This window comes from Camelina sativa, chromosome 20 (genome assembly GCF_030686135.1).
Source record: "Camelina sativa cultivar CO46 ecotype springtype chromosome 20, ASM3068613v1".
NCBI lineage: Eukaryota > Viridiplantae > Streptophyta > Magnoliopsida > Brassicales > Brassicaceae > Camelina > Camelina sativa.
In genome coordinates this window covers 19417555-19442686 of record NC_141899.1, presented here as the reverse complement: position 1 = coordinate 19442686, position 25132 = coordinate 19417555, and the positions used below count along the sequence as shown (strand labels likewise).

General features: G+C 36.7%; 5 protein-coding genes and 1 long non-coding RNA gene across 9 annotated transcripts; 4 read left to right on the top strand and 2 right to left on the bottom strand.

Moving 5' to 3' along the window:
- Positions 1–3484: 3484 nt before the first annotated feature.
- On the top strand, positions 3485–8994 carry LOC104770924 (RPM1-interacting protein 4). Of its 2 annotated transcripts, none has more exons than XM_010495402.3 (4): positions 3485–3715; positions 4248–4670; positions 4762–4947; positions 8770–8994. In XM_010495402.3, exons 1-4 carry the CDS (start codon positions 3710–3712, stop codon positions 8806–8808), a joined length of 654 nt encoding a protein of 217 aa, XP_010493704.1. In that variant the 5' UTR covers positions 3485–3709; the 3' UTR covers positions 8809–8994. The 2 variants fall into 2 exon arrangements, with proteins under 2 accessions (XP_010493704.1, XP_087361236.1); XM_087505110.1 differs by having other exon boundaries at positions 3670–4138.
- A 182-nt stretch (positions 8995–9176) lies between these two features.
- Positions 9177–10236, top strand: LOC147919171 (uncharacterized). Of its 2 annotated transcripts, none has more exons than XR_015592921.1 (2): positions 9177–9782; positions 9875–10236. It is a non-coding gene; the product is annotated as an uncharacterized LOC147919171 (long non-coding RNA). The 2 variants fall into 2 exon arrangements; XR_015592922.1 differs by having other exon boundaries at positions 9458–9732.
- A 2086-nt stretch (positions 10237–12322) lies between these two features.
- On the top strand, positions 12323–13249 carry LOC147919170 (uncharacterized). The gene has a single exon (XM_087503877.1). It carries the CDS (start codon positions 12323–12325, stop codon positions 13247–13249), a length of 927 nt encoding a protein of 308 aa, XP_087360003.1.
- A 93-nt stretch (positions 13250–13342) lies between these two features.
- LOC109131320 (uncharacterized) lies at positions 13343–14401 on the bottom strand. The gene has a single exon (XM_019242135.2). It carries the CDS (start codon positions 14209–14211, stop codon positions 13432–13434), a length of 780 nt encoding a protein of 259 aa, XP_019097680.1. The 5' UTR covers positions 14212–14401; the 3' UTR covers positions 13343–13431.
- A 4915-nt stretch (positions 14402–19316) lies between these two features.
- Positions 19317–20917, bottom strand: LOC147919169 (uncharacterized). The gene has a single exon (XM_087503876.1). It carries the CDS (start codon positions 20865–20867, stop codon positions 19317–19319), a length of 1551 nt encoding a protein of 516 aa, XP_087360002.1. The 5' UTR covers positions 20868–20917.
- Positions 20918–22139: 1222 nt separating this feature from the next.
- LOC104770923 (uncharacterized) lies at positions 22140–24166 on the top strand. Of its 2 annotated transcripts, none has more exons than XM_010495400.2 (6): positions 22140–22344; positions 22789–23046; positions 23151–23208; positions 23347–23465; positions 23542–23797; positions 23889–24166. In XM_010495400.2, the coding sequence occupies exons 2-5, from the start codon at positions 22822–22824 to the stop codon at positions 23764–23766; spliced, it is 627 nt and encodes a 208-aa protein (XP_010493702.1). In that variant the 5' UTR covers positions 22140–22344; positions 22789–22821; the 3' UTR covers positions 23767–23797; positions 23889–24166. The 2 variants fall into 2 exon arrangements, with proteins under 2 accessions (XP_010493702.1, XP_010493703.1); XM_010495401.2 differs by having other exon boundaries at positions 22143–22382.
- Positions 24167–25132: the final 966 nt, after the last annotated feature.

The window sequence follows — 25132 nt, the reverse complement described above, 5'->3', positions numbered from 1 at the left end:
GGTTGTTGTAATTTGAGTTTCATTAGGACCATCTCAGTATTTGGCTGGATTTACTCTGTTTTCTGATTTGCTCTTTTTGAAATTTTTCGTTTTTTGTGGATTTCTGTTTGCGTATGTATTGATTCTGAAATACTACTGGTTCTGCTGTTTTTTGCTACTTTTCGGGAGCCTTGGTTTTGGCTCGATTTCATTTACTAATCTTTTTTAGCGTCTCTTTTATGGTTTGTTAGTGTCTGCATCTCTTACCTTTTTTTTTAGTTTGGTGATAGATGTCTCAATAGGTGCCAAATTAGGTTTACTCTGTTTTTGTTTCGTTACCTTCATCCTGTTTTTTTTTTTCCTAATTCCCCTGTTTTGATCGGTCTTCCCTTTTGTACTTTTGCGACCTTGTTTTTGTTTGCTGTATTTTTCTTTGAAGTTGTTCTTCGTGCATAACAATTTTATATCTTATAGGTAAACACCATTTTGCTAATATATTTATCCTCGTGTTCATAGTTGTTCGTAATATACGTGACTTATGTTGGCATGCTGCGCTATTGATTTTCATAAGTTGTTTCCTTTTTTGTTGTATTTTCAATTGTTTGAGATTGGACACATCGACATAATATTTGAACCTATGTTGCATGGAAACTCTTTTTGAGATGCGTTTCCCGTTTCCAAAACGTTTCGGAAACGGAAACTCGTGGAAACTCGGAAACAAGTCACAGAAACACGATTCCTAAAAATATATGTTTGGAAACACGATGGAAACTCCGTTTCCGTTTTGGAAACACGATGGAAACTCCGTTTCCGTTTTGGAAACACGACGGAAACTCTTTTTTATAATTTCAAAATTTAATAAATAAATAAATTGAAAATATAAGAATTCATGATACATATAATGATAAAAAATATAATATAATTAGTAGCTTAAAAGTTAAACTCCTTAAATATATGGCGATGCTGGTCAAAAATTTGATTTTGAACGTTTATTTTTTTACGGTTTTACTTTTAATTAAACTATTTAATATTTATGTTTTGAATTTGTGTTGTTTCAGATTTTTTTAATATGGTTTTTATGTTTGGGGATTTATTATATCTCTCTATATCTATATATCTATATATATGTATATACGTTTCCTACACGTTTCCATTACTTAATTTTTGAAAAAACCCATTTCCCATTTCCGAAACGTTTCGTTTCCGCGTATCCGTTTCCGTTTCCATGCAACATAGATTTGAACAAGAGAACTTGTAAAGAACTCTTACATTGGAAATATAGGTCATTATTAAAGGATGATAACATTCATAAACCATATTGTCGATCGTTTAGCTAAAAGAAGTAGCAATGAGGGCATCTATTTTCCATATCAGTGAGGCTACAGATGATTGTTGGTTGAACTTCTCTCAAAGTAGTGAAGTAGCATTGTAGTTTTTGCACATTGATATTGTGTAAGGACGTCTTGTTATTTTTCTAGCATTGATCACACTTTGCTTTGTTTTCTTTCCAGCCACATTTGGCCTTCCTCAGTGTCACCCCTGCACAACTTCACATTCCCGTAAAGGTAAATACTGTTTGCATAATTACTTTTTGCTGCCTTTTTCAAGTGTTCCAACCCTTCTTATGTGTTGTTGTTGTGAAAATACTCCTGGATTCCTTTGATGTAGTGTGCCTCCACATTTCCACTTGCAATGCATTTTACCATTAGATCTTGGTACTTGCTTATTGCTGCAAGTAGATGCATTGCTAGTGGTCTTAGGTTGATATTCTTGTAAACTCGATGATCTTGGGCTGCCTTTGCAAGGTCTAGTGATGCTAGCATAATATGCCTAACCATTTTTCGTGAAATCCGAGCAGCTCTTGAGATTATATCTCCGAGCACGTCGTTGGTAGTTCGTCAAGTGAGTAGAGTGTGTTTCGTTGCATTTTTTGGAAGTTGGAGAGTATATTTTTTTACTATTTTTTCTTCCGTCCTTTATAGAGTCGACGTTTGTTGCAGTTACGTTTGTGTGTGTTAAAAGTATTAATGTCGAGGTGCCACTATTTAGTTTAATTGAAGGAACAATCAGCAAAACATTATCAACACTTGATCTTGGTCACATGCCAGGAATATCAGACAGAGCCATCTATACAATCACGCGTTATTGCAAGGCTTTAACACTAAGTATCATAAGTTGCTTTCACGTAACAGATTCTTCGGTAGAGTTGCTGGCTACAAAAGAAAGACAAGCAGAGGGAGGAAGCAAACAATTGAGGAAGCTCAATGTCCATAACTGTGTGAGCTTAACGACTGGAGCATTGAGATGGCTAAGCAAGCCATCTTTCGCGGGTCTGCATTGGCTCGGATTGGGACAAACACGAATGGCTGGTCAAAAGGAGGCGGTCACAGCTACAATCTGTGGGCAGAGGCCGTGGCAAAGTAAAGTAAGAGACAAAGTACAATCTTAGAAGCATGAAATTGTAAGCGACAACATTATATAGGACTGAAACTTCCGGCAATTGAAGAAAGCTTTGTGGGTGTTGAATCAAAAGAGAGATCATCGATGTTCATGAATGGCCATTAAACACGAAACCGTTACTATGGAGATGAAAGACAAGAGAGGCAGTGAAAAGGTGTGGAGTGGCAACCTTTAATTTGAGATCGATGGTAAACTTAATCTAGAGGGGGAGAGATAGTTGAGGTCGCAACTCGGAGAACAGCCGAATGGAGGATAGCCAGGGGTTAGACTTCCAGGGAAAACAAAAAATGGACCTATAAAAGATTATGCCCAAGAATAGAAGAAAAATGAAATTTGGATAACTTTTTGAAATTAGGCCTTTTAACCAGAAAGAGATGCTGACGTGGCAACACCAGGAGTGAGGAAACTGCTTTGCTATTGTGTTTTAAGATTCTTTCTGAGCTTTAGTGACTTATAATTTTCGTAAAATTCTCCACCAATGTTTTCAATATATTTTGCAGGAGATTTTGTCGAACCTACAAGGGAAAATTTTCACTGAATATGTCCATTAAACAGGTAACATGAAACCAAAAAGTTGAAGATGATTAAGAGATGTCTAACGTAAGAATTAAAAGGATCTATGCTACATAAAAGCATTTTGGGTATATCTTCTCCGATGTAGATTACATGTATTTGAAGGATAAGTGAACCTTAAAAAAAAAGAGTTAGATAGTCTTCTCCAGAATGAAGTGACTTGTAAACTTCATTTTCGTTAAACTTATTTGGCACAAAGTGAGACAATAATTTTGGGATGTCTTATATTTGAATTAGGCTCAAATTGAATTAATTAGTACATCTTTTATTTTATTTTTTGCTATGAAATCTGCTCATGTTGTCCTTATCAATCGGCTCTCCAATTTTTTTTTTTTGTTCCTTATGGTCAAAACTCAAGAGTCAATTAGGTAATTAGATCCCAATTAACTATAATTTTCATGTGATCGGATAATTCCTAGTATGCAATTTTTTTTTTTTAATGTATAAACAAGCATGAGGCGTGTTGTTACTCGTTCGTTGGAAGTATTCGTTAATCATTAAGGATGCAAAGGAAGACCAATCAACGCCGTAGAAGGAGTCGTCGTTCTACGTAATCACAAGAAAGACAAGTCAATGACTATATGAATTGTCAACGCCTTTCGTGTATACACGTCTCTTACCTCTTTCTCGATAACCTCTCTTTGTCTTAGAGCCATTGAAGACATTCTTCATTTCTGGCTACTGGAGATTCAGAAATATGGCAGTAAGTCTTTTTTTTTTGTTTATGTTGATATCTTAAAACTTTTCTTCTATAATTGTTTGTTTTTATTCTAACCTCTATGTGAAGTTACCAAATATATTTGGATACCTTTACCTACAAATGGATTATGGATCCTATAAAATTATCGTCAGTATGTCATATCACCAAATCTGCAGTATCGTCAGAAGATTTTCTTATGTTTGACTCTATTGACATATTTCACATTTTTTTTCATTTTCTCGTATGAATTTGGAATTCTTATATGGTCGTCTCCTTAACATCAACATATGGTTTCGGTACATAATGAAATTATGAATAGCTTCTACGGAGTTGTCTGTTAATTCCTGCACCGTAAGGTTTCTAATTATAGCTCTAACATTTTACCAAAAATAAAGTTTCAGGGTGAACAACCCCTTTATTTATACGGTATACTATATATGGTCCATAACTCTCAAACATATGGTATTGTGTAATATGAGCTTTCTAAGAATACTTGTGTTTCTTTTTTCTTGCAAATGTTTTATTGTGGTTATAGAATCGTTCACACGTGCCCAAATTCGGAGATTGGACCGAAGATGCTCCATTCACCGTCGTGTTCGAAAAAGCGAGCAAGAGCAAGAAGAGTATGAACGTTTCTAACCCGAATGAATATCCAGAAATGAATCCAAGCCTTGCACAGAATCGAAATTCTAGGCACGACCAACCACAAAACCACAATGTAAGACCTAGGCAGGAAAGATTTAGTAGCAGAGAAGACAACGAATTCAGACCGTCTCCTGCACACAATGAAAGAAACAACAGAGTTAGAGCTCCGCCCACACAAGAAACGTACAACCATCAACCATACGGTGGAGGAGGCAGATCACTCGGAAATCCATCGGAAACAAATAGGCGGCAACCACGTGATCATGTCCTGATGCGGCCGATACGCAATCTTAGAGGTCAAAGTAGTGAAAGGGTATGGATATTTTCACCATTTTCTGTTACAAAAATGTGTCACAATTCATAATACACTATATATAGCTAAGCAAGTGTATTTTGTCAATTAGGTGGCGACTATTCCACCGTTTCCTGGATCGGGTTCGAACATGGAGAATCAGAGTTACACACTCATCTTTGACAAAGTGAAAGAAGATAGAAACCATGCGAGATCTTATAATGGAACCGATCATAGCACCCCGACTCGACCCATCAACGACCAACACCACCAACCATTACCTTCTACTAGTCCCAAGGTAACTATTCTTTTATTTATTTTTTCATAGGAATATTTGAACAAAATTCACTAGAATTAGAAAGTACAGCCACACATCAAAAGTAGAGATCACAAATACTTATTCGCCTTTATAATATTTCCATGAAAGACTTGGTTGTAAAATTAATTTGACAAATTCAGGGACAAACTAATTAATGTGTTATCCATTCTATTACAAAGACCAAAGAACAAGAGTCCCACGACTAAATTGCTGTAGGATTATGTCGTTAGCTTGTAAACGGAAAAGATATCGAATATTAACGCTAGCTAATATATATATATATATTTTTTTTTTGGCAAACAGAATATATCTTCTTATGTTTCCCATATTAGACTAGTAATGTTATTTATACACTTTCTTTGGTTAAAAACTCCGAATGATATATCATATACTCTATCTGTTTCATAAAGAATGTCATTCTAATACTTTTACACAAATTAAGAAAAATAGACAAATTTCATTTTTAACCTTTAGTAATACACTACATATTACCCTCTCTCTAATTAATAAGCTGAAATAGTAGGAATAAGAAAGAATATTTAGTCTTAAAATTGTATTGGAATTTGGAAATACAAAACGACACTCTTTGTACAACAAGATTAAAACCTTAAAATGACACTCTTTATGAAATAAATGGTGTATATAAGATGTATACTTTGTAAAATAATTATATCAGGGATAACATCTATTATTACTATTAAAAAGAACTAAAAGACTACAACATTTCTTAAGTTGTTTCTCTCCGAGATCAAGTCGAAATATTTGGGTAAAGACTAAGGGGGTGTTATTGGATTGAGGATTTTAATAGATTTTAATTAACCTAGGACAATAGTGGATTTAAAAGTCTAATGCATTTGTGTGGACTTTATAATGCATATAAGTTGGATTTGAAAGTCATTGATAATGTATTTTTGGTGATTGTTATGGATTTTTTAAAAAGTTATTGTTAGAAAAAAATATATATATATATCCATAAATTGTGTTATACACCAAAGTTATATTAAATTAATAACACCCAGACTTTTATACATGTCATAGAAAACTTGAATTAAACTGTATTTGTTTTCAATCCAGATTTTTGGTGTAATTAAAGAACCCAGATGTCATGAACCCAGAAAAAAAAATTAAAGAATACAAAAAAAACACAGATCTGATGAATAAGTGTGATTATATACAAAGGGTTTGAGGAGGAGGAAACAGAGATTGAACCCAGAAAAAAAAAAGTGTGATTATATCATAAACCAAAAAAAAAAGTTATAGATCATGAACCCAGAAAAAAAAGTTAAAGAACACAAAAAAAAAATTCTCAAAAATAATACATATCTGATGAATAAGTGTGATTATATAAAAGGATTGAGAAAAAAAATCAAACAATAATATGTCAAAGGCTAGAGATCCATCTAAAGAAAGGAGAAGAAAATGAAATGATTGAGAAAAGTGTGGTATTATGTTTGTTCATATTTTAGAAGCAAAGTACGTTGAAATCCAAAATCACACAAAATCCAGTAGATATTGAATAACACTAGATTTTAATGGATTTTTAAAAATACCCAATTGAATAACACCTGATTCTTAAATACATCAAACTCCTTTAAAAACCACAATCCAATAACACCCCCTAAGTTACATGCCCTGATTCTGTTTGAAAAAAAAAAAAAAAAAAAACATGCCCTGATTCTTAATCCAAAAAAAAAAGAACAGGTGTTATTATAATCTTAATTTTTTGAAAAAATTAGAATACATACCTCAAACTTAACAGGAAATTTGAACTCTATACTAAATCTTTTAAGTCTTTGAAATGTACCTTATAGATTGAACTAAATGACTATTTTGTCCTTGGTTACAAATTAAATTAAACTAAATACAATATAATTAAATTAATTTATTAAAAAATTTTATTTTTAAAAATAATATGTAAACTAGATATTCGAAATTTTTCTGAATTGTTTTTTAAAAAATTATGAATTAATTTTTTATATATAATATTAATCAATAACTAAAGATTAAATTAAGGTAAAATAAATAACATATACCCTTAATTAATAATTAATTAAATATTAAAATATAAACACAAAATAATTAAACTTATCATTGTTAGAAAATTATTTTTAAAAATCACTGTTTATATTTTAGATATTGAATTTTTTTTGATAATGATGAAGTAGCTTATTATGGAAAATATTAACCAATAAAGAAAATTAAAATTCAGATAAAAAAAGTTGTTTTATAAAACAGAAACAATACAAAAATGACAAAAATTACAGTTAAATACAATATAATTAAATTAATTTATTTGAAAATTTTATTTTTAAAAATAATGTAAACTAGATATTCAAAATTTTTCTGAATTGTTTTTAAAAAAACTATGAATTAATTTATTATATATAATATTAATCAATAACTAAAAGATTAAACTAAGATAAAATAAATAAATTAAAATAAATTAAGATCGTGGATCACGATCCAATAATCTGTTAAATCATGATTAAAGATCTGGTAATATGTAGTAATTCAATTTTAAAAATTTATTATATAAAAATAAAAATTAAATTAATTAGAAATTTTCTTTTTTCTATTTATGTTTAGTAAATGTTTTAGATAATATTAGTTTTCATTTAATAAATTGTGAGCTTTTAGAAAATAAATCAACAGTTCAAAAAAATCGACTATGTAACAAATCAATTAATAAAAGAATAGACTTTTTAATATAAGTCAACAAAGAAAAAACATAAACCAGCAGAAATAAAATATAAGTCGACAATTAAAAAAGTCAATCATATTAATAAGTCAACTTAAAATGAAATAAGTCTACTAAGACCAAACAAATCAACGGGAAAAAAATAAATCAACAAACAAAACAAATAAGTCAACATCATCAAAAGTCGACTTTGTAAAAAAACAATCAAACAAAAAAAAAAGTCGACAATTTTAAAATAAATCGATGGAAAAATAAATAAGTCGACAAAAATTAAATTTAAGTCAACCATTCAAAATATCACCCTTATTAATAAATCAATGTAGAATATAATAAGTCAACAATAAATAAAAAAATCAACAGAAAACAAATATAAATCGATGAACAAAAAAAATAAGTCAACAGTTAAAAAAATCGACTATGTTATAAATCCACTAGACATAACATAAGTCAACTGTTCTAATATAAGTCGATGACAAAGATAATTAAGTCAACAGAAGTAAAAAAACAAAACGATTGTTTAAAAAGTCGATATTATAAATAAATCAACCTTGATTAAAATAAGTCTAAAACATTGATATATATATATATATATTATAAATTGTATAATCTTGAATTATTTATTTTTAAATAAATTAAAATCTAAATAATATCAACAAAAATATTTAAATTCTTTTTCTTTAATCAAAATTTTAAGATCAAAAATTTATTCATGTAATCATTATTTAAAATACAATAAGTAATTTTCGTTCTAATTTAAATTATTAAATAATTAATTCCGAATTTAACAATTTTAAAAAGGAATTTATTTTTAAAGTTGATTTACTTCTAAATATAAGTTAAGTTTTTATTTTTTTTATTTAATTGTTAAAATTATTTAATAATAAGGATATTTCTGTCCATTTTCATTTCAAAATGTGTAGTTTTCAAATAACTATAAGATTAAGTGTAATTTTCAAATTTCTTTTCAAATTTAGTATAGTTTTCAAATTGTCCCTAATTTTTTTAGTAAATTATTTTAAGCTCATAATAAACGAATCATCATTCAAATTTTGACTATATCCATCATATTTAAGTTTACGTCAATTGTAAATTGTCATTTGCAGGGTTGTTGTTTCCCCTCATGGAGCCGAAAGGGAAGCTAATTGAAGCTGACACCTTTCCTTCTCTTTCGTATGCGTGGTTTCTTTTGATTTTTTTTTTTTTCAGTCAGTCTTATGGAGACAAAGGAAGTGGTTTTTGCTAAATGATTATGTAACTTTTGTTACTCTAGCTATTTGTTTTGTTCTCACTGTGAGAGCATATTATTGATATTTTCTTTTTCTGATCAACCCAATTTTTATAAAGTCTTAAGCAATGTTTGATGCGTACATCGAAAGAGCAAGGTTTGCAATTGACTTAGCCTGCGCGATGGCTGCTCTAGGAATGAAACAACAGGAGAATGATTTAAACGGTAGAATGCTAATTTTAATGTCAGTGAGGATGCCATAAATTTCTAGCAACGGTGTTGTAGAGTTGATCGCTTGGACCAAGCTCTTACAATCAAATTCAAGACGGATGTTGAAGATCTTCGGCTTCATAGATGCTCGAATGGTTAGGAATAAAAACTCCATCCTATTGATAAGTTAATGTAAAATGAAGTAAGTATATTAGTATACCATGAGTATACAAAGTCGACAAAAAAAAATAGAGAATATTGCCGGATCTACCATACACGATGACATATTCCCGCCTGCCACACAGCTATTTTCAATGACTATTATATCTTTCTTCTTTCTTATTCAGAATTATTTTATTTTTTAAAGTTTTAACATAAAGAAGGCAGAATACTTAATTGCAACATCGTTAAACACAAAATTCTTTCTTTCTCCTTATAACCCTCGATTTTTCTCTTCCTCCTTCTTCAGTATCAAGCCGCCGTCTGAATCTCCCCTTTCCCTAATGATGCTTTTCTGATTTTGTTGTTTTAGGTTTCTCTCTCATCTTCTTATCCTAAATTTGTTGGCGGTCAGTCTTCAGAAACTTATGTCCAGCAGCGAAGACCATCATCCCAGAGGCGCCTCTCGCAGGTAACAGAAAATGGTGAATCTCCGAAGGACCAGATTCAACACCTAACCATGTTTGTCCACCACAAACTTGTCCTTAAACCTATTTAGTAGACCAGATCCATTTTTGCTGACGGACGAAACTCGTCCTTTGATATTGGACCAGGTCCGCTTTCGCTGATGAACGGAATTTGGTGGATGCTCAGTTTGACATTTGAGAACTCTCGGAGGATAACAATATGACTGACCAATGAAGGTGTCTCTATGGACCAATTTTTATCTTTTTGATCCAGAATATGCTTACTTTTTGTCTATCCAACGATGTTGTCTATTAGGGCATCTCCAAGAGATACTTTATCTTCTCAAATTTAAAGTTTTATGTCCTACAAAAGATACTTCAATACTTTATAATTTGGAGTTTTAAATAGTGAAACTCCAAATTTGAAGTTTCATCTTTTTCTTTTTTTGCATTTTAATCCCTAAAATTATATATCTCATAAAAAATCTCATAAATTATTTTTTTTATCATTTTAGTCCTAAAATTTTATCACTTCAAAGTATGTAACATATATTCTTATAAATTTAATTGTTACATATAAAATTAATGAAATACGTTTTAAATAAAACTAAAATATTAATATTTTCTAAAAATTACATAATATTACAACAAATATTACACAAAATATGATACTAAACATATTTAATACTCCCTCTGTTTCAAAATATAGGATGTTTTAAGCAAAGCACGCAGATTAAAAAGTCTTTACTTTTAACAAGTTCAACCAATCAGAAACAATACTGCATAATATAAAATACTAAACTAATCTAAAAGTTGCATTGAAATTTGAAAGCATCCTATATTATGAAACAACAAACTTCTCCAAAACATCTTATATTTTGAAACGGAGGGAGTACAAAATAAAGTAACACAATGAAATAAAATTACATGAAAATACTAGAACAATACTAATAATCACCTAAATTTGATCTCGAACCTCCAAGATCTCCAAATGTAATGTTTTATAAATTAATATTGTGTGTAACATTTTAATGTATGTTTTAGAGTTGTTTATAAAAGTTTTATGATTTTAAAGTAATTATAAATAATATAAGGACTATAATGTAAAATACTTATTTTAAAAACTTCATATATGAAGTATACTCTTGGAAAAAAAAGCTTTCATACTTTATTTTTGAAGTTTGCATACTCTATATATAAAGTATTTATTGGAGATGCATGCTCTTAAGTTCTTAATAGACCAATTGTTTTTTTTATAACATTAAGTCCATCACACTACATGTTTGTTGTCTATCACACAGGTCCGAAAACGTTCATGCTGACATTGGTGAATTCTTAGAGGACAATAATGTTAGTGCACAAAGAAGGATATCTCTGTGGACCAGTCTTAAATTTGGTTTAGTCCACTGCATTTTCATTTTTGGACCACAATACGTTTGCTTTTTGTCTATCCAACTATGTTGTTTATTAAGCTCCTGGTAGACCAATTTTTAGTTTAGAACATTAAGTCCATCACGCTAACATATATGTTGTCTATCTCACAGGTCTGAAGACGTTCATACGAACATTGGTAAACTCTCGGAGGACAACAATGTTACTGCACATTGAAGGTATATCTCTATGGACCAGTTTTATCTTTATTTAGTCCACTACATTTTCATTTCTAGACCACTTACTTTTTGTCTATCCAACCATGTTGTCTATTAAGTTTCTTATGGAACAATTTTTTATTTTAAAACCTTAAGTCCATCGAACTCACATATGTATTGTCCTTCGCACAGGTTTGAAGACGTCCAGCCTAACATTGGTGAACTCTCAGAGGACAACAATCTTTTATGTGGACCACAATAGGCTTACTTTTGTCTATCCAACCCATGTTGTCTATTACTTTGTAGATGGACCAATTTTTTTTTTTTTTAAACATTAAGTCCATCAAACTAATATATTTGTTGTCTATCGCGCAAGTCTGAAATTGATGAACTCTCGGAGGACAACCATATTACTGACCGAAGAACATCACCAACTTCAATCTCTTTTATTTCCATATGAGTTTAGGTTTAATACTAAACAATGATAATTACTCTAAACAAAGTTTAATTAAAGAAGAAACAGTTGCATCATCACTATTTTGTCAGTTCCAAAACGCTTCCAAAAGTCAATGACTTTTTTAAATTTTCTTTACTTTTTTATTTGAAAGGGTATTATGGTCTTTTTATCCTATGGTGCAAAAATAGCAAATGATATAATTGGAAAGGAAAAATGAAAGTTGCATTTCTCACAACTTTAATTATGAAAATGGCACTTCCGACAAAATTTCCAAAAAATATATATCGATGAACAATAGAAAATAAGTTAACGGTTAAAAAAATTCCAACTATTTTATAAATCAACATGTCAATTCATATTTCGAATGTTTTAATAATAAGTCTGAAGATCAATTAAAGGGGTATTATTAAATGCTGTATTTTAATTGAGTTAGATGTATTTTACAATCAAGAATTATTTAGTCATAGTAATCAAAAGGAGGACTCTCTTGGTTGGCATTTTACGAAGAATGGGAGGTATACGGTTAAGTCTGGTTATCATGCGGCACGTATGACGATCTCCGGGCCTTTTAAGGCGCTTGGTGAGGGACCAGAGATTACCTCTCTTCTAGCTAGTGTTTGGAAGGTCCGTTGCCCATCAAAACTCCACCACTTTATGTGGCAAGTATTGTCTGGGTGTAATCCTGTTTCCAGAAACTTACGGCGGCGTGGTCTCGCGTGTGATTTGGGCTGTTCACGTTGTGGTGCGGAGGAGGAAACAGTTAATCATGTTCTGTTTCTTTGTCCACCAGCGCGTCAGGTGTGGGCTCTATCTCAGATACCGGTAGGATCACACTGTTTCCCGGTGGAGTCTGTTTACGTTAATATGGATCATTTCTTGGATCCCAAAAGCCCGGGTTCCCATGTGTCAGCTTTCCCGTGGATTTTGTGGTATTTATGGAAAGCGCGTAATGCAAAGGTTTTTGAAAATATTACGGAGTGGCCAGAGGAGGTGGTTCGGGTAGCTGAAGGTGAGGCTTTGTCCTGGCAGCAGGCTCAGGAGGAGGGTGAAGATGCAGATTCAATTTTCCAGCCAATGGTTGCTGACTCTCGTTTTCGGGGGCCACCCACTTCTCTTTCCATGTTCTTTTCAGGCTATCGTTGTTTCGTTGATGGCTCTTGGAACGCAGGCGACCATTTCGCAGGAGCTGGCTGGTTTTGTACCCAGTCTCAGGATCCGATGCCAAGCATGAGAGCTACTAACTTTCGACGAAGTCTTTCCCCCTTACACGCTGAAGTCGAGGCTTTCATTTGGGCGATGCGCTGCATGATCGGACATGATTACCATGATGTGGTGTTTTACTCAGACTGCGCTGATTTGGTGGAGATGGTGTCTTTGCCACACGACAGGCCGGCGTTCTCCACATATCTCGATGATATCACAGGGAGGAGTTTTCATCTTTTTCCTTATCTTTTATTCCTAGGAATGCAAATGTAAAAGCGGATCTCCTGGCACGCTGTGCGCGCACATCTCCACATAATGTTTTGTATGTAAACAATTTCCCTTCGCACTGGCTCATCTGAGCTAATCTTTTGTTGACAACAAAAAAAATATATTTAGTCATGTATTTGAAAAAATACATTAAATCTTTTTTTTTTCCTTCCAATAACTGTCATTAATCAGTAAGGTATTACAGCAGGTACATAGCAAATACAAAATTTCACAAAACAAATTATTACATAAGCAGATATATGTGCCATATATTGAAGATAACAAAACATGAAAAAGAGAATTTGACGATGCTTAGTTGTTCCATAAGCCTTACTCGCTATCATGTTATTAAACATGTTATGTCCCTTCTTCATCAGCCATCTTACTTGAATGTGATATGTATGCCTTATTGACATTCTTTGTTTGAAACTCCACATCACATAAAAGAAACCCATTGCTTGTGGAAAAAGTTTTGAAATCCCGACAATCCGATACCAATTAGTCCGTATCGGTGTCCTTGTGTGTATCAGAGAATTTCGCTTGCTACTGATGTAATCCCATCCGATTATACCTTCCACATCAAAGACGTCGTTGTAAATCTTCACGATAAGTGCTTCATATTTGATTCCGGGAACCCATAGATGTCGAGGACCGTAAATTTGAAACAAAACACTGTCAACAATCATTGTCGTCAGATCGAGAAGGCCGAGCATACTCGGAAATACATCGTGAATGAACTTAATCATCATCACACGGACAATTACGCCTCTGTGGAGAGGAAAGAGATCTCTAACAGCGAGAATCGGAGTGACGTAGGCTATCATTGTGGTCCTTGTGGAGACCCAAAACAGAGACAGACCCAACCATAGATTTGTTAACAAAACCATCATATCCAGATCACCATGTCCTCCGCTGCGAGACAAACCTATCACCGACAACCCATCTCTTGCGCTGCCATTTGAAATCATTTCAGTTATTGGCGTCGGCCGTACTGTTTTCTATTTTCCGTGTTGTTTTTAGTATAAGTATTCCAAATAAATCTCAAGCGCAGAAACATTAAAATCTATTATTATTGGATTGTGTGTATGTGTGGTGCATTTTAAAATAAGGTTAAAAAAATATTATTCAATATCCATGAATTTTGTTGTATTTTAGATTTTAATTTTATTTTTATTTTTAAAACATGAACAAACACAATATTTACTTTTCTCAAATTTTTCATATTTTTTTTTGTTTTCTTTCTCTCTCCTCCCTCCCTCTCTCCCTCTCTCCCCTCCTCCATCTTGTATAATAACATTATGGGTAGTTTTTTTTTTTTTTTTTTTTGACAACAATAGATTAGCTCAAACGAGCCAATGCGTAGGGAACTTGTTTACATACAGAACACTTTGCGGGGAAGTGCGCGCATAGCGTGCAAGAAGATCCGCTTTTGAATTTGCATCTCTGGAAATATAAGATAAGGAAAAGGAAGAGAACTCCTCCCTGTCCGTCCTTATGTCATGTAGGTAAGTCGAGAAAGCCGGCCAGTCGTGCGGTGAAGACACCATCTTCACCAAGTCAGCGCAGTCCGAGTAGAAAGCCACATCACAGTAATCGTGTCCGATCATGCAGCGCATTGCCCAAATGAAGGCTTCCACTTCAGCGTGTAAGGGGGAAAGACTTTGCCGGAAATTAGTAGCACCCCTTCCTGGCCTTGGGTCATGGGGCTGGATACAGAACCACCCTGCTCCTGCGAACCGATCATTGGATTTCCAAGAACCATCCACAAAACATCGGTAACCTGTAAAGAACAAAGGTAGAGAGCCGTTGGGCCGCTGTGGGCGGGATTCGGCTACCGTAGGTTGGTCAGAGTTAACCCCATCTTCACCTCCCTCCTGAGCCTTATGCCAGGATACAGCCTCACCTTCAGCTATCCGGACCGTTTCCTCTGGGCGTTCTGTAATATTTTCGAAAACCTTTGCATTACGCGCCTTCCATAAATACCACAAAATCCACGGGAAAGCGGACACATGAGAGCCCGGGCTATTGGGGTCCAATAAATGATCCATATTTGCAAAAACTGACTCCACCGGAAAACACTGTGAACCGACCGGTACCTGGGATAATGCCCACACCTGACGTGCCGGGGGGCAAAGGAACAAGACATGATTTACTGTCTCCTCCTCTGCACCACAACGTGAGCAGGACAAATCACATGAAATGCCACGTTTCCGCAAATTTCGTGAAACCGGGATACACCCTGACAAAACCTGCCACATAAAATGGTGCAGTTTTGGTGGGCAACGCACCTTCCAAACACTAGCCAGAAGAGAAGTAATCTCTGGTCCGACCCCAACCGCCTTAAAAGGCCCTGTTTTCGTCAAACGGGCCACATGATAGCCAGACTTAACAGTATACCTCCCATTTTTCGTAAAATGCCAACCAAGAGTATCATCCTTGGGGCAGCTTCCTAAGGGCAGTGCACCTATCAATGCAACATCGCCAGGATCAAAGTGGTCCGAGAGCACATCCATCCGCCATGAACGTGTCCGAGAATCAATCAAGTGTGAGATTTTAAGAGAAGGGTCCTTAAAAGGGCCCTTACTAAGAGCTGGTCTCGGGGATTGAGCTGGTATCCAGGGGTCAGTCCATATTGAAATGGACTCGCCCGAACCAACACGTTTAATAAGCCCTTTTTGTACCAGAGAGCGAGCTGAAATTATACTCCTCCACCCGTAGGAAGGAGAGTAGGAACGAATCGGTTCCATGGGATCCGAGTTCCGATAGTACCGACCCTTAAGAATCCTGGCAAACAAAGAATCCGGATATTCAATAAGCCTCCATAATTGTTTTGCCAGCAAAGCCGAATTAAAATCATCGACATTCCGAAACCCTAAGCCGCCCTGTTGCTTACTACAACAAAGCTTCTCCCAGGCAAGCCAGTGCATACCACCCGTCCTTCCATCCGAACTCCACCAAAAATTTGCCACCGCACTGGACAATTTGGATGTGATCGTCTTCGGTAGCCGAAAGCAAGACATCACAAACGTCGGTACCGCAGTAGCAATCGATTTGATCATAACCTCCTTCCCTCCTTTAGAGAGCAGTCTCGCCGACCAACCCGTCGTTCGACCCTGCAATCGTTCCCGGACAAACGAAAACACTTTTGTTTTCGACCCCCCTAAACTCTCGGGCAGCCCCAAGTACGATCCCATACCACCCTGAGCTGTGATCCCTAGAACCCCTTGAATCTCCAGTTTTGTCTGTTCCGCAACCGTGTGACCAAACTGGATGGAGGATTTCGCAAAATTAATTTGCTGACCCGAGGCGGCCTCATAATTCCGTAAAATCCTCAAGATGGCCTCACATTGGTCCTTGGCGACCTTACAGAAAAAAAGACTGTCATCCGCAAATAAGAGATGGGTGATTGGGGGGCATTTGTTGGCCACCTTAATCCCTGTAATTAATTTTTCTGCTTCCGCCTTCCGAATGTTGGCAATTAAAACCTCTGTGCATAAAATAAATAAATAAGGAGATAAAGGATCTCCTTGTCGTAATCCCCTTTCCGGAATAATCAGACCATTCGGTTGACCATTCAGAAGAACTTTGTACTCCACCGAACTAACACAAAACATAATCCATCTAATCCATTTCTCATCAAACCCCATCTTGTGAAGTAATTTGTCAATAAACTCCCATTCCACCCTGTCATATGCCTTGCTCATATCTGTCTTAATAGCCATAAATTTCCCTTTACAAGACGGATTAGTCCGTAAGCCGTGAAACATCTCCTGAGCAATCAGGATGTTATCCGAAATGAGCCTTCCCGGGACGAAAGCTGATTGTGTTTCTGAAATAAGGTCCGGTAAAAGCTTCTTTAGCCGTTGACACATGATCTTAGAAATAATCTTATATCCCACGTTACACAAACTAATTGGACGCAGCTCCGTCATCCGAGTCGGCTTAGCCACCTTCGGAATGAGACAGATATGCGTAGTATTCAAACCTCTATCAAAAACCCCCTCCTCGAAAAAACCATTAACTAGTGAGACAAGGTCTCCTTTAACAATCTGCCACGCTTTTTGGTAAAACAAAGCGGTCATCCCATCTGGACCCGGAGCCTTATCCGGATGCATCATAAATAAAGCCGCGCGGACCTCTGATTCTGTGACCCGGGCTGTTAACTGAGCATTGGCCTCAGCTGTAATCACTGGGTGTACCTCACGTAAGACCTCATCAAAATTTGTCGGATGTAATGTTGTAAACAGATCAGCAAAATACGATACTGCAATATTGCAGATGTCCTCATCCTCCGTAGACCAAATCTCATTTTTATCATAAAGACCAATGATCCGATTGCGGGCCCGTCTTTGCTTGGTCAGAGCGTGAAAGTACTTTGAATTTTGGTCGCCCATCTGCATCCATTTATTGCGACTCTTCAAATACCAATACACCTCCTCATCCTTATAGGCTTCCCACAGTCTAGCATTTAAATCAGCGATAACCGAAAGTGGAGTTGCATCGTCAGCCTGCGCGACAGACAACTGGCACTTTAGATCCTCAATTGTTTCCCTACCAAAAGGAACGTGGTCCTTACGCCACCTAGAAATAGCCCGTCTACAAATTACAATTTTATCTAAAAAATTGGGTGAGCTCTGAGGAGTCCCCCCAACCCATCCTGCCTCGATTGCCTCCATCAACCCTTCCTTCCCAATCCACCGTGGGTCAAACATAAAACGTCTTTTTCCCCGTGGCCTTTTTGCCCCTATATTGACCACAACGGGCTTATGATCAGAGGCAATCATAGGTAAATACTCGAGTACCGTATCTGGAAATAGATCATGCCAATCTTCATTGCCGAGGGCTCTATCCAACCGACACCGGATTGGCTTTTTATCCCGCCAACCTCGCCAAGATAAGCAATCTCCTAGGAATGGAAATTCCAGAAAACCACAATCTTGGATCATTCCATTGAAAGGAAGAAATGAAGACGGATGCCGTAATTTGCCTCCTCGTTTCTCATGATTACCAGTTAATTCATTGAAATCACCAACAGTAAACCATGGAGAGGACCGAGACACACCAATACGCAATAACCGCTCCCACACCATGTCACGGTTCTTCGGGACTGGATCACCATAAACGAACGTTAAATAAATGACCCGTCCTTTATAAACCGCTTCAATGTCGATTAACCGATTAGACTCAAATAAAATTGTAACATTAAAATCCGCTTGACTGTAAAAAAGTGCCAAGCCCCCACTTGAACCAATAGGTTCCACTGTGGTTAAATCTGTGTAGCCAAAATGCCCTATATATTTTTCCAGAACCACACGAGGCTGTTTTGTTTCCATCAAAAACAAAAAATCCGGGCGATGTTTATGCCATAGATCCCGCAGATTGCCGATTGTTGCCTTGTTACCTAGGCCTTGACAATTCCAACTGATAATATTCATTAATTAAACCCCCAAAAAAATGTGGTTAAGACCACATAATGCTACCCGTCCAGACCACGGACAAATAACCAAAGTAAAGAACACCACTTTAGTCCGAAAACCACCAATAATATCCACTAAGGCCCAAGGCCCACAACACCAGCCTGGTCCGAGTGTGAAACTCCAAAAACGAGAAACAACCAAAGAAAAACTAAGAGGCTGTGGTATATTGATGCAATACCTTAGACCCCAGTCCAGATTGAAATTATCCCATAGGCATAATAAAAATCCCCAATGAAATATCCAACACACGAAGACAAAAACAGTGGTCCGAAACTGAGAGAAACGCTGTGACCAACAGGAAAATACCCCATAGTAAGAACAAAGACACCAGCATAGTTTTATTATTGTTCTTATGAAAAGGTTACAACAGGTCAGAGCCTGAATTTGCGAAAAAACCCTTTTTAAAGGGAACTGAAGCAAAAAACAAAAGTGAACCAATGGGGCACCCATTATAGTATTATTGAAACCAAGAGAAAGAAAAGGAGAGATAAAAACCCGACTACGCCAGAACACAGTCTTCTTGTGGAAGAAACACCAATAACAGATGAGATGAATTAGACCCACCTCTCCTTGCCAGCACAAACAGACACTTAACATCAATTACCAGGATTAGTTGGAGGTTTTCCTCCATGAGTAGGACCTGCACTCCCTTGCACTCCTCCTCCCACCGTCGAAACCGACGAACCAAGTCTTTTGCGCGGCGAAGCTAATGCATAAAGGTTTCGCTTCTTAGTGCTTGCACCAGGAAGGACCCCTTTGTTCTTGACTGATTTGGACCGAGGTGGTAGAACCCCATTCTTTGCCTTGATTCCCTGCTCCGAAGCCGTATGGTCACCCTCCTTAGCGAGGGTATCCTCATCGTCATGAAGATCCTGCTCCTGGGACTCCCCTAGACCAGAGTCCTTGGTGACAAACGTCACCTCCTCATCAACGATGGGTTGAACCTCCTCAGAGGCTAACCCAGATGCGACCCCATGTTCCTCCATAATCGGACCCAGACCTCCGATCTCTTGTGCATCAGGGAGCTGAAACTCCTGAGCCAGCAAATCACTCAAAGCAGCAGAAAAGAGATCCTCCTGCTGGTCCTGAACCATATCCCGAGTAGTAACATTGTGAGTGTCAGATGCAGGAAAGAGGTTCTTGCACACCGGATTATTCTCACCAGAAGGGACCACAACAGTCAGCGGAAGAGCCCCCTGAATCAGAGATTGATCAGAAGAAACAGCAACCTCCTCCGTAGGAGACACCACAAAAGCGTCAATCAACTTTTGCTCTGTCGCTGAAAGGGAGATCCCTACACCCTCATCCGTACCCTGAGTTGGACCAACACCCTCACCCGCAATCAATGCAATGGTATCAGTCATCGGGACATGTGGTGGAGCTTGCTCCTTTGGTTGAAATTCCCTACGGCCCCGTTTTGACTTGTGTCCAAAACCTTGTTTGTGGCGATGATTGTCACGCTGACCACCTCCAGCACCCCTTTCTCCTCCTACAGCAGGACCCTGGGGATGAGCCCCTCGCATACCTGAGCCAGAACCAGAACTAGAACCACCCGCAACTGCTCCCTTGTAACTCTGTAACCTATCCTCAGGACGAGGATCCGACCCACCTGCCTGTTGTTGTTTCCCCGTATTACCAAATAACGGGCAACGGGAAACATCATGGCACAGGCTGAAACACCGGCGACAATAGCCATATAACCTCTCGTACCGCAGGGTTACCACCGTTTCTTCACCACTATGGAACTCGACCGAAGCTTCAAACACTAATGGCTTAAAACCATCGAACAAGACTTGAAACCGACCAGTATCGATGTCAACCTCTACAACCTCTCCCAGGTCTGAACCAATGCTGCGGAAGGTCTCGTCTGCCCAAAAATGAAGTGGGACTCCCATCATGCGGACCCAGAACTTGATGAGGTACGGATACTTATGGTCCACCACCGGTTCCCACCTGACCAGGGAGAGCATCCAATGATCAAAGTGGTAAGGTTCCATCTTCAGAACCTCCAAAATATCTTCCTCTTGATCAAAATCAAACTGAAAACGCCCCATACCCAGGTCCGCACCCACAACCCTCTCTTCAATCTTCCAGATCTTTGGCAGCATAAACAAAAGAGCCTTCATGTCCTGCATCGCAGGGTTCATGCATCGACCAATGAGTGTCTTTGCATACCCTTCGATGAGTGCCGAGTTATCAAACCTTGGGATCTTAATCTTCAGCTTACCAGTAGACCCCGACAAACTCTCCGAAGACCTCTGAGAAACCAATAACCCGGTTTGAGCCATAGTATCCGTACGAAGAAGAGAAGAAGGACAAACAGAGAATAAAGGAACCAATAACCAACAAGTTTCAGACCAGGAAAGTTTAAGTGAATAGACAAAAGAACACAGATGAGTGTGAGAAGCAAAGACGATTCTAGAGCCCCTTTTATAACCCATTCCAACCCCCTCGACGTGATCGACCATAATGACGATAATCACAACAATAATTGACCCAAAGATTCGGCCAGAAACCGGGCAATAATTGACGATTATCGAACCAGAGGAAACCAGAGCAAAATCCGTCCAAGCAAATCCCCTCATCTGAGCCCCAGGATCCGTAAACCCAACCCAAAATCGCCATTGAAATCGAACCAGAGCAGAGCAGATCAAAATGTGCCCAAACCTGGGAAAATTCCCACCGTGAAATCCGCCAAAGAGGATTCGATCCCCTACCTGTCTTCCCATCAAATCACCAAGGCAATCCCATGGAGATCCGGAAATTCCCAACACAGGAAGCCTCAAATCCGCAAACAAAATACCGAAATCAGGAGGAGACCGATAAGAGAAACCAAATAAAAACCCCCAGAATCTCGAGGCGAGATCCGCCAGATCGTAAGCTCACCGCAATCGAAAACCAAATCGGAAACCTAAAGACGCATCGGAAACCTATCATTATGGGTAGTTCTTATTTATTTTTCTATATTACTGAAAAACATTAAAATCCATAATAATCACCCAAAAAACTTTTAAATGCATTTGAAAATCCACACATATGCATTTAAAAACCTCATAATTTGCATTTATCTTTAAAATCTACTAATGTTATTTGTTAATGCAAATCCATTTTGAAACCTCCTAAATAAATTTTGAGAAGAAGAATTAGAAATAAATAAAATAAAATTGGATACTTCAAAATAAATCTATTCAAAATAATATAAATAGATTTTTCTTTATTTTTTATTTTTTTATGTACTTGGATCCAGATATGAGTGGGTGACCCGGATGAAGAATGGTTGGGTAAATTTATAACCAAAAAAAATATAAAGAGTTATTTGATTTATTGAAAGGTTTTTTCCTAATTATATTGATTTAAAATAAATGACAAAATATGATTATTATTATTATAATCTTTTTCTTTTGGAAAAAAATAAATTTATTATCATTAAGAGAGGCGTATGAAAATACAATTTCCGAGAGAAAGACACGAGATAAATTTTGATCCCCTTGGCCTTGGTGTCTCCTCCTCCTCTCTCTTTCTCTCTCTCTTACAAAAAGATTTCAAAAACCCTAAATTTCACAAAAACTGATTAGGTTTCAAAATTCTCTCCGGCGATTTTCTCTACTTAAAATTCGGCTCACGGTGAGTTTCCTAAACGTCGAATTGAATTGATCGAAGAGGTTCTTCACTTTCAGAAATACCTAATCTCTTTTTTTTTTTTTTTTTTTTTTTTTTTGATTACGAAACGATCATCTTCGGTTTTATCGAATTAGTCATTTGGTTATTCTCTTTACTTTGAATTGTGTTCTCTCCTCTTTCGTAGCTTCGATCAATTCACGTCAAAATTGATTTTTTTTTTTTTTTTTTTGAAATTTCAATTTGATAAAATCGATATTTTTTATGGCAATTACATAAACATCTTATCAAAAGTTTGAGTTTTTTTTTCCTGTGAGTTTACATTTCTTAGATTATTTACGAAAAAAATTATTCTTTTGCTTGTAAAGATTTGAACTTTTTGTTTAATACCTCTCGGGAGTAAGCTAAGATTGTTTTTTTTTTTTGTTTGGGTGCTGGAACTTATAATAGGTACAAAGGGTTGAGTTACTTTGAGCTTGAAAGATGAATACTCAAGAGGTGAGAGTCGTACCTCGAGGAAATCGACGGAGGAAAGCTGTGATTGATCTGAATGCTGTACCTGGAGATCAAGAAGGCACTTCTGCTTCTTCTGTTAGAGCTCCTACCACCGTGCCTCCTGTTGTAGAGCCTCAGCCTGTTCCTACTCCGATTGATGTTGATGCTATTGAAGATGATGTTATTGAATCATCTGCAAGTGCTTTTGCTGAAGTATGTTCCTTTGTTCGTTCCCTGTTTATATTTTATTTTCTCAGTGATTGATGGGATGTGTTTTTGTATAAGGTTCACTGATTTAGGTTTTGTTTTGATTTCAGGCTAAAAGCAAATCTAGAAATGCACGTCGGAGATCCTTGATGGTTGATGTAGAGTCAGGTCAGTTTTTTTTTAATCTATTTTGATGGTTGGATTTTAGTTTGTGTTTGTTTTGTGCTGTGATGGTTGTGGGATTGCTGCTTTAGAATGTTTGTTCATAGCTTACCAGTTTTCTCTTACTTGGATGGGTAATTGTAGGAGGTACAACTAGGGTGCCTGCCAACTTGAGCAACAAACGCAGAAGGATTCCTTCTAGTGAACCTATCATTGACTGTGAGCATGCCTCTGTAAATGTCGTTGAAGTCGATATGTTATCGGTAAGTGACATGTGAAGCATGTACTATGCTGTTATGCTCCTTAGTTTTAGCTCACCACTTTCGTTTAATTGTGCAGAGACTGTCTGGATCGAAGGCTCCAGCTCCCCCACCAGAAGAGCCGAAATTTACTTGTCCCATCTGTATGTGCGCCTTCACAGAGGAGATGTCAACCAAGTGCGGTCACATCTTCTGCAAGGGATGTATAAAGATGGCAATAACTCGTCAGGGCAAATGCCCTACTTGCAGGAAAAAGGTTACTGCAAAAGAGCTCATTCGAGTATTCCTTCCAGCCACTAGATGAGTTATACAGCAACATCACCAACCACCACCCTGTAAGTCTAACAAATTATTGTTTTTCATCTACGATTGTATCAATTACTAGATCTTATTAAGTAAACGGGAATTTGGTTTCTACTCTCGCAGGTCTAATCATTTGTCAGACTGTCCTCATACTCACTTCGGAACATTGAAAGGGACTTCAGTGACTTTGTATTTTAGGATGAGAAATATTCAGTTATCAAGAAGGCCCTATCATTTGATGGATACCATTGGTAATAACTCTTTGTTTTTAGTTGCTGTTATATGTAATTTAGGTCTCTGCAAACCTCTCAGTCGATACTATTTTCTCTTAATTGATGAAAAAGATATATGAAAGCAAAAAAATATTGGATCTTAACTAAAATTCGAAATACATTCTTAAATCATGTTGTGTATGTCAGTTCGCTTTGCTGATAAATACATTAAGTATTTGTGTATGTCAGTTTGAGCAGATAGTAGGAGTTAGAGGGACATTTATTAGAACTCCATGCATTGAGAGTCTGAGACTAGAATACACTATGGTCGCAAAAGATAGATTACAGAAGCTACTAGACATAGGTTTCAATCGATGCTCTATTGCTCTGCCTTGTTTAATCACACCTCAAGGCTCAAGGTCACCTTGTAGTAGTCTGCACTATGCACTGTCGCCTTGTCATGAAAACACGGCGGATGCAGCTATACTGGGATCACTTGTAGTCTGAGATGCTGGCACAAGGTTCTGGTTGCTGAGGCCAGCTTTGAGAGGGAAATGACCAAACCATCCTTTTATGAAAGGGCCAGCCATAGTGTGGAAAACCAAACCAACCCGAGAGTGGTTATTGGCGAACCTCACTCTGGTTCTCAGGTACATACCTCCCTCCTTCAGCAACTGATAGTAGAAGTGCCATCAGAAATAGTGCCAGAAGGAGCTTGGCTTGAGTGTTAGTCTTCTCCATTGTAGTTTGATTTGGTTTCTCTTTTTGCTGGGTGATGATACTGAGAACTGGTAGCTGGATTTATAGGCCAAGCTAGTGAAGCGGTGGTGGGTTAGCTTTCCTTATTTGTGAGGGATGTTAAATGGTGTATGCATTCTGGTTTTTGATCCTTTGGATTGGCTCTTCTGTACAATTAAATTCCGCCATAGTCCACGCTCCAGCGTAGTTCGAGTGATAAATTTTTTTATAATGGTAGGTGTAATTCTCAGTAAACCATTGATTACAAACATTCCAAGAACACCAAGTCACCAACCTCTGACTTTTGAATCTTCTAGTCATGGTGTGTGATTAGTATTGAACTGTAGTACTGAATGCTGATCATTAAGGTTAGTTCATTCCTTTCTACCGGCTGCATGATTCTGGTGACATGTCAAA

Bases quoted from the DNA above. Each gene is read 5' to 3' on its own strand.
- LOC104770924 (XM_010495402.3), top strand. The intron at 4,671-4,761 runs GTATGGATATTT...TTTGTCAATTAG, and splicing joins GAGGTCAAAGTAGTGAAAGG to GTGGCGACTATTCCACCGTT. The intron at 4,948-8,769 runs GTAACTATTCTT...TGTCATTTGCAG, and splicing joins TACCTTCTACTAGTCCCAAG to GGTTGTTGTTTCCCCTCATG.
- LOC147919170 (XM_087503877.1), top strand. From the start codon at position 12,323: ATGACGATCTCCGGGCCTTTTAAGGCGCTTGGTGAGGGACCAGAGATT.
- LOC109131320 (XM_019242135.2), bottom strand. From the start codon at position 14,211: ATGATTTCAAATGGCAGCGCAAGAGATGGGTTGTCGGTGATAGGTTTG.
- LOC147919169 (XM_087503876.1), bottom strand. From the start codon at position 20,867: ATGAACCCTGCGATGCAGGACATGAAGGCTCTTTTGTTTATGCTGCCA.
- LOC104770923 (XM_010495400.2), top strand. From the start codon at position 22,822: ATGAATACTCAAGAGGTGAGAGTCGTACCTCGAGGAAATCGACGGAGG. The intron at 23,047-23,150 runs GTATGTTCCTTT...TTTTGATTTCAG, and splicing joins CTGCAAGTGCTTTTGCTGAA to GCTAAAAGCAAATCTAGAAA. The intron at 23,466-23,541 runs GTAAGTGACATG...TTAATTGTGCAG, and splicing joins TTGAAGTCGATATGTTATCG to AGACTGTCTGGATCGAAGGC.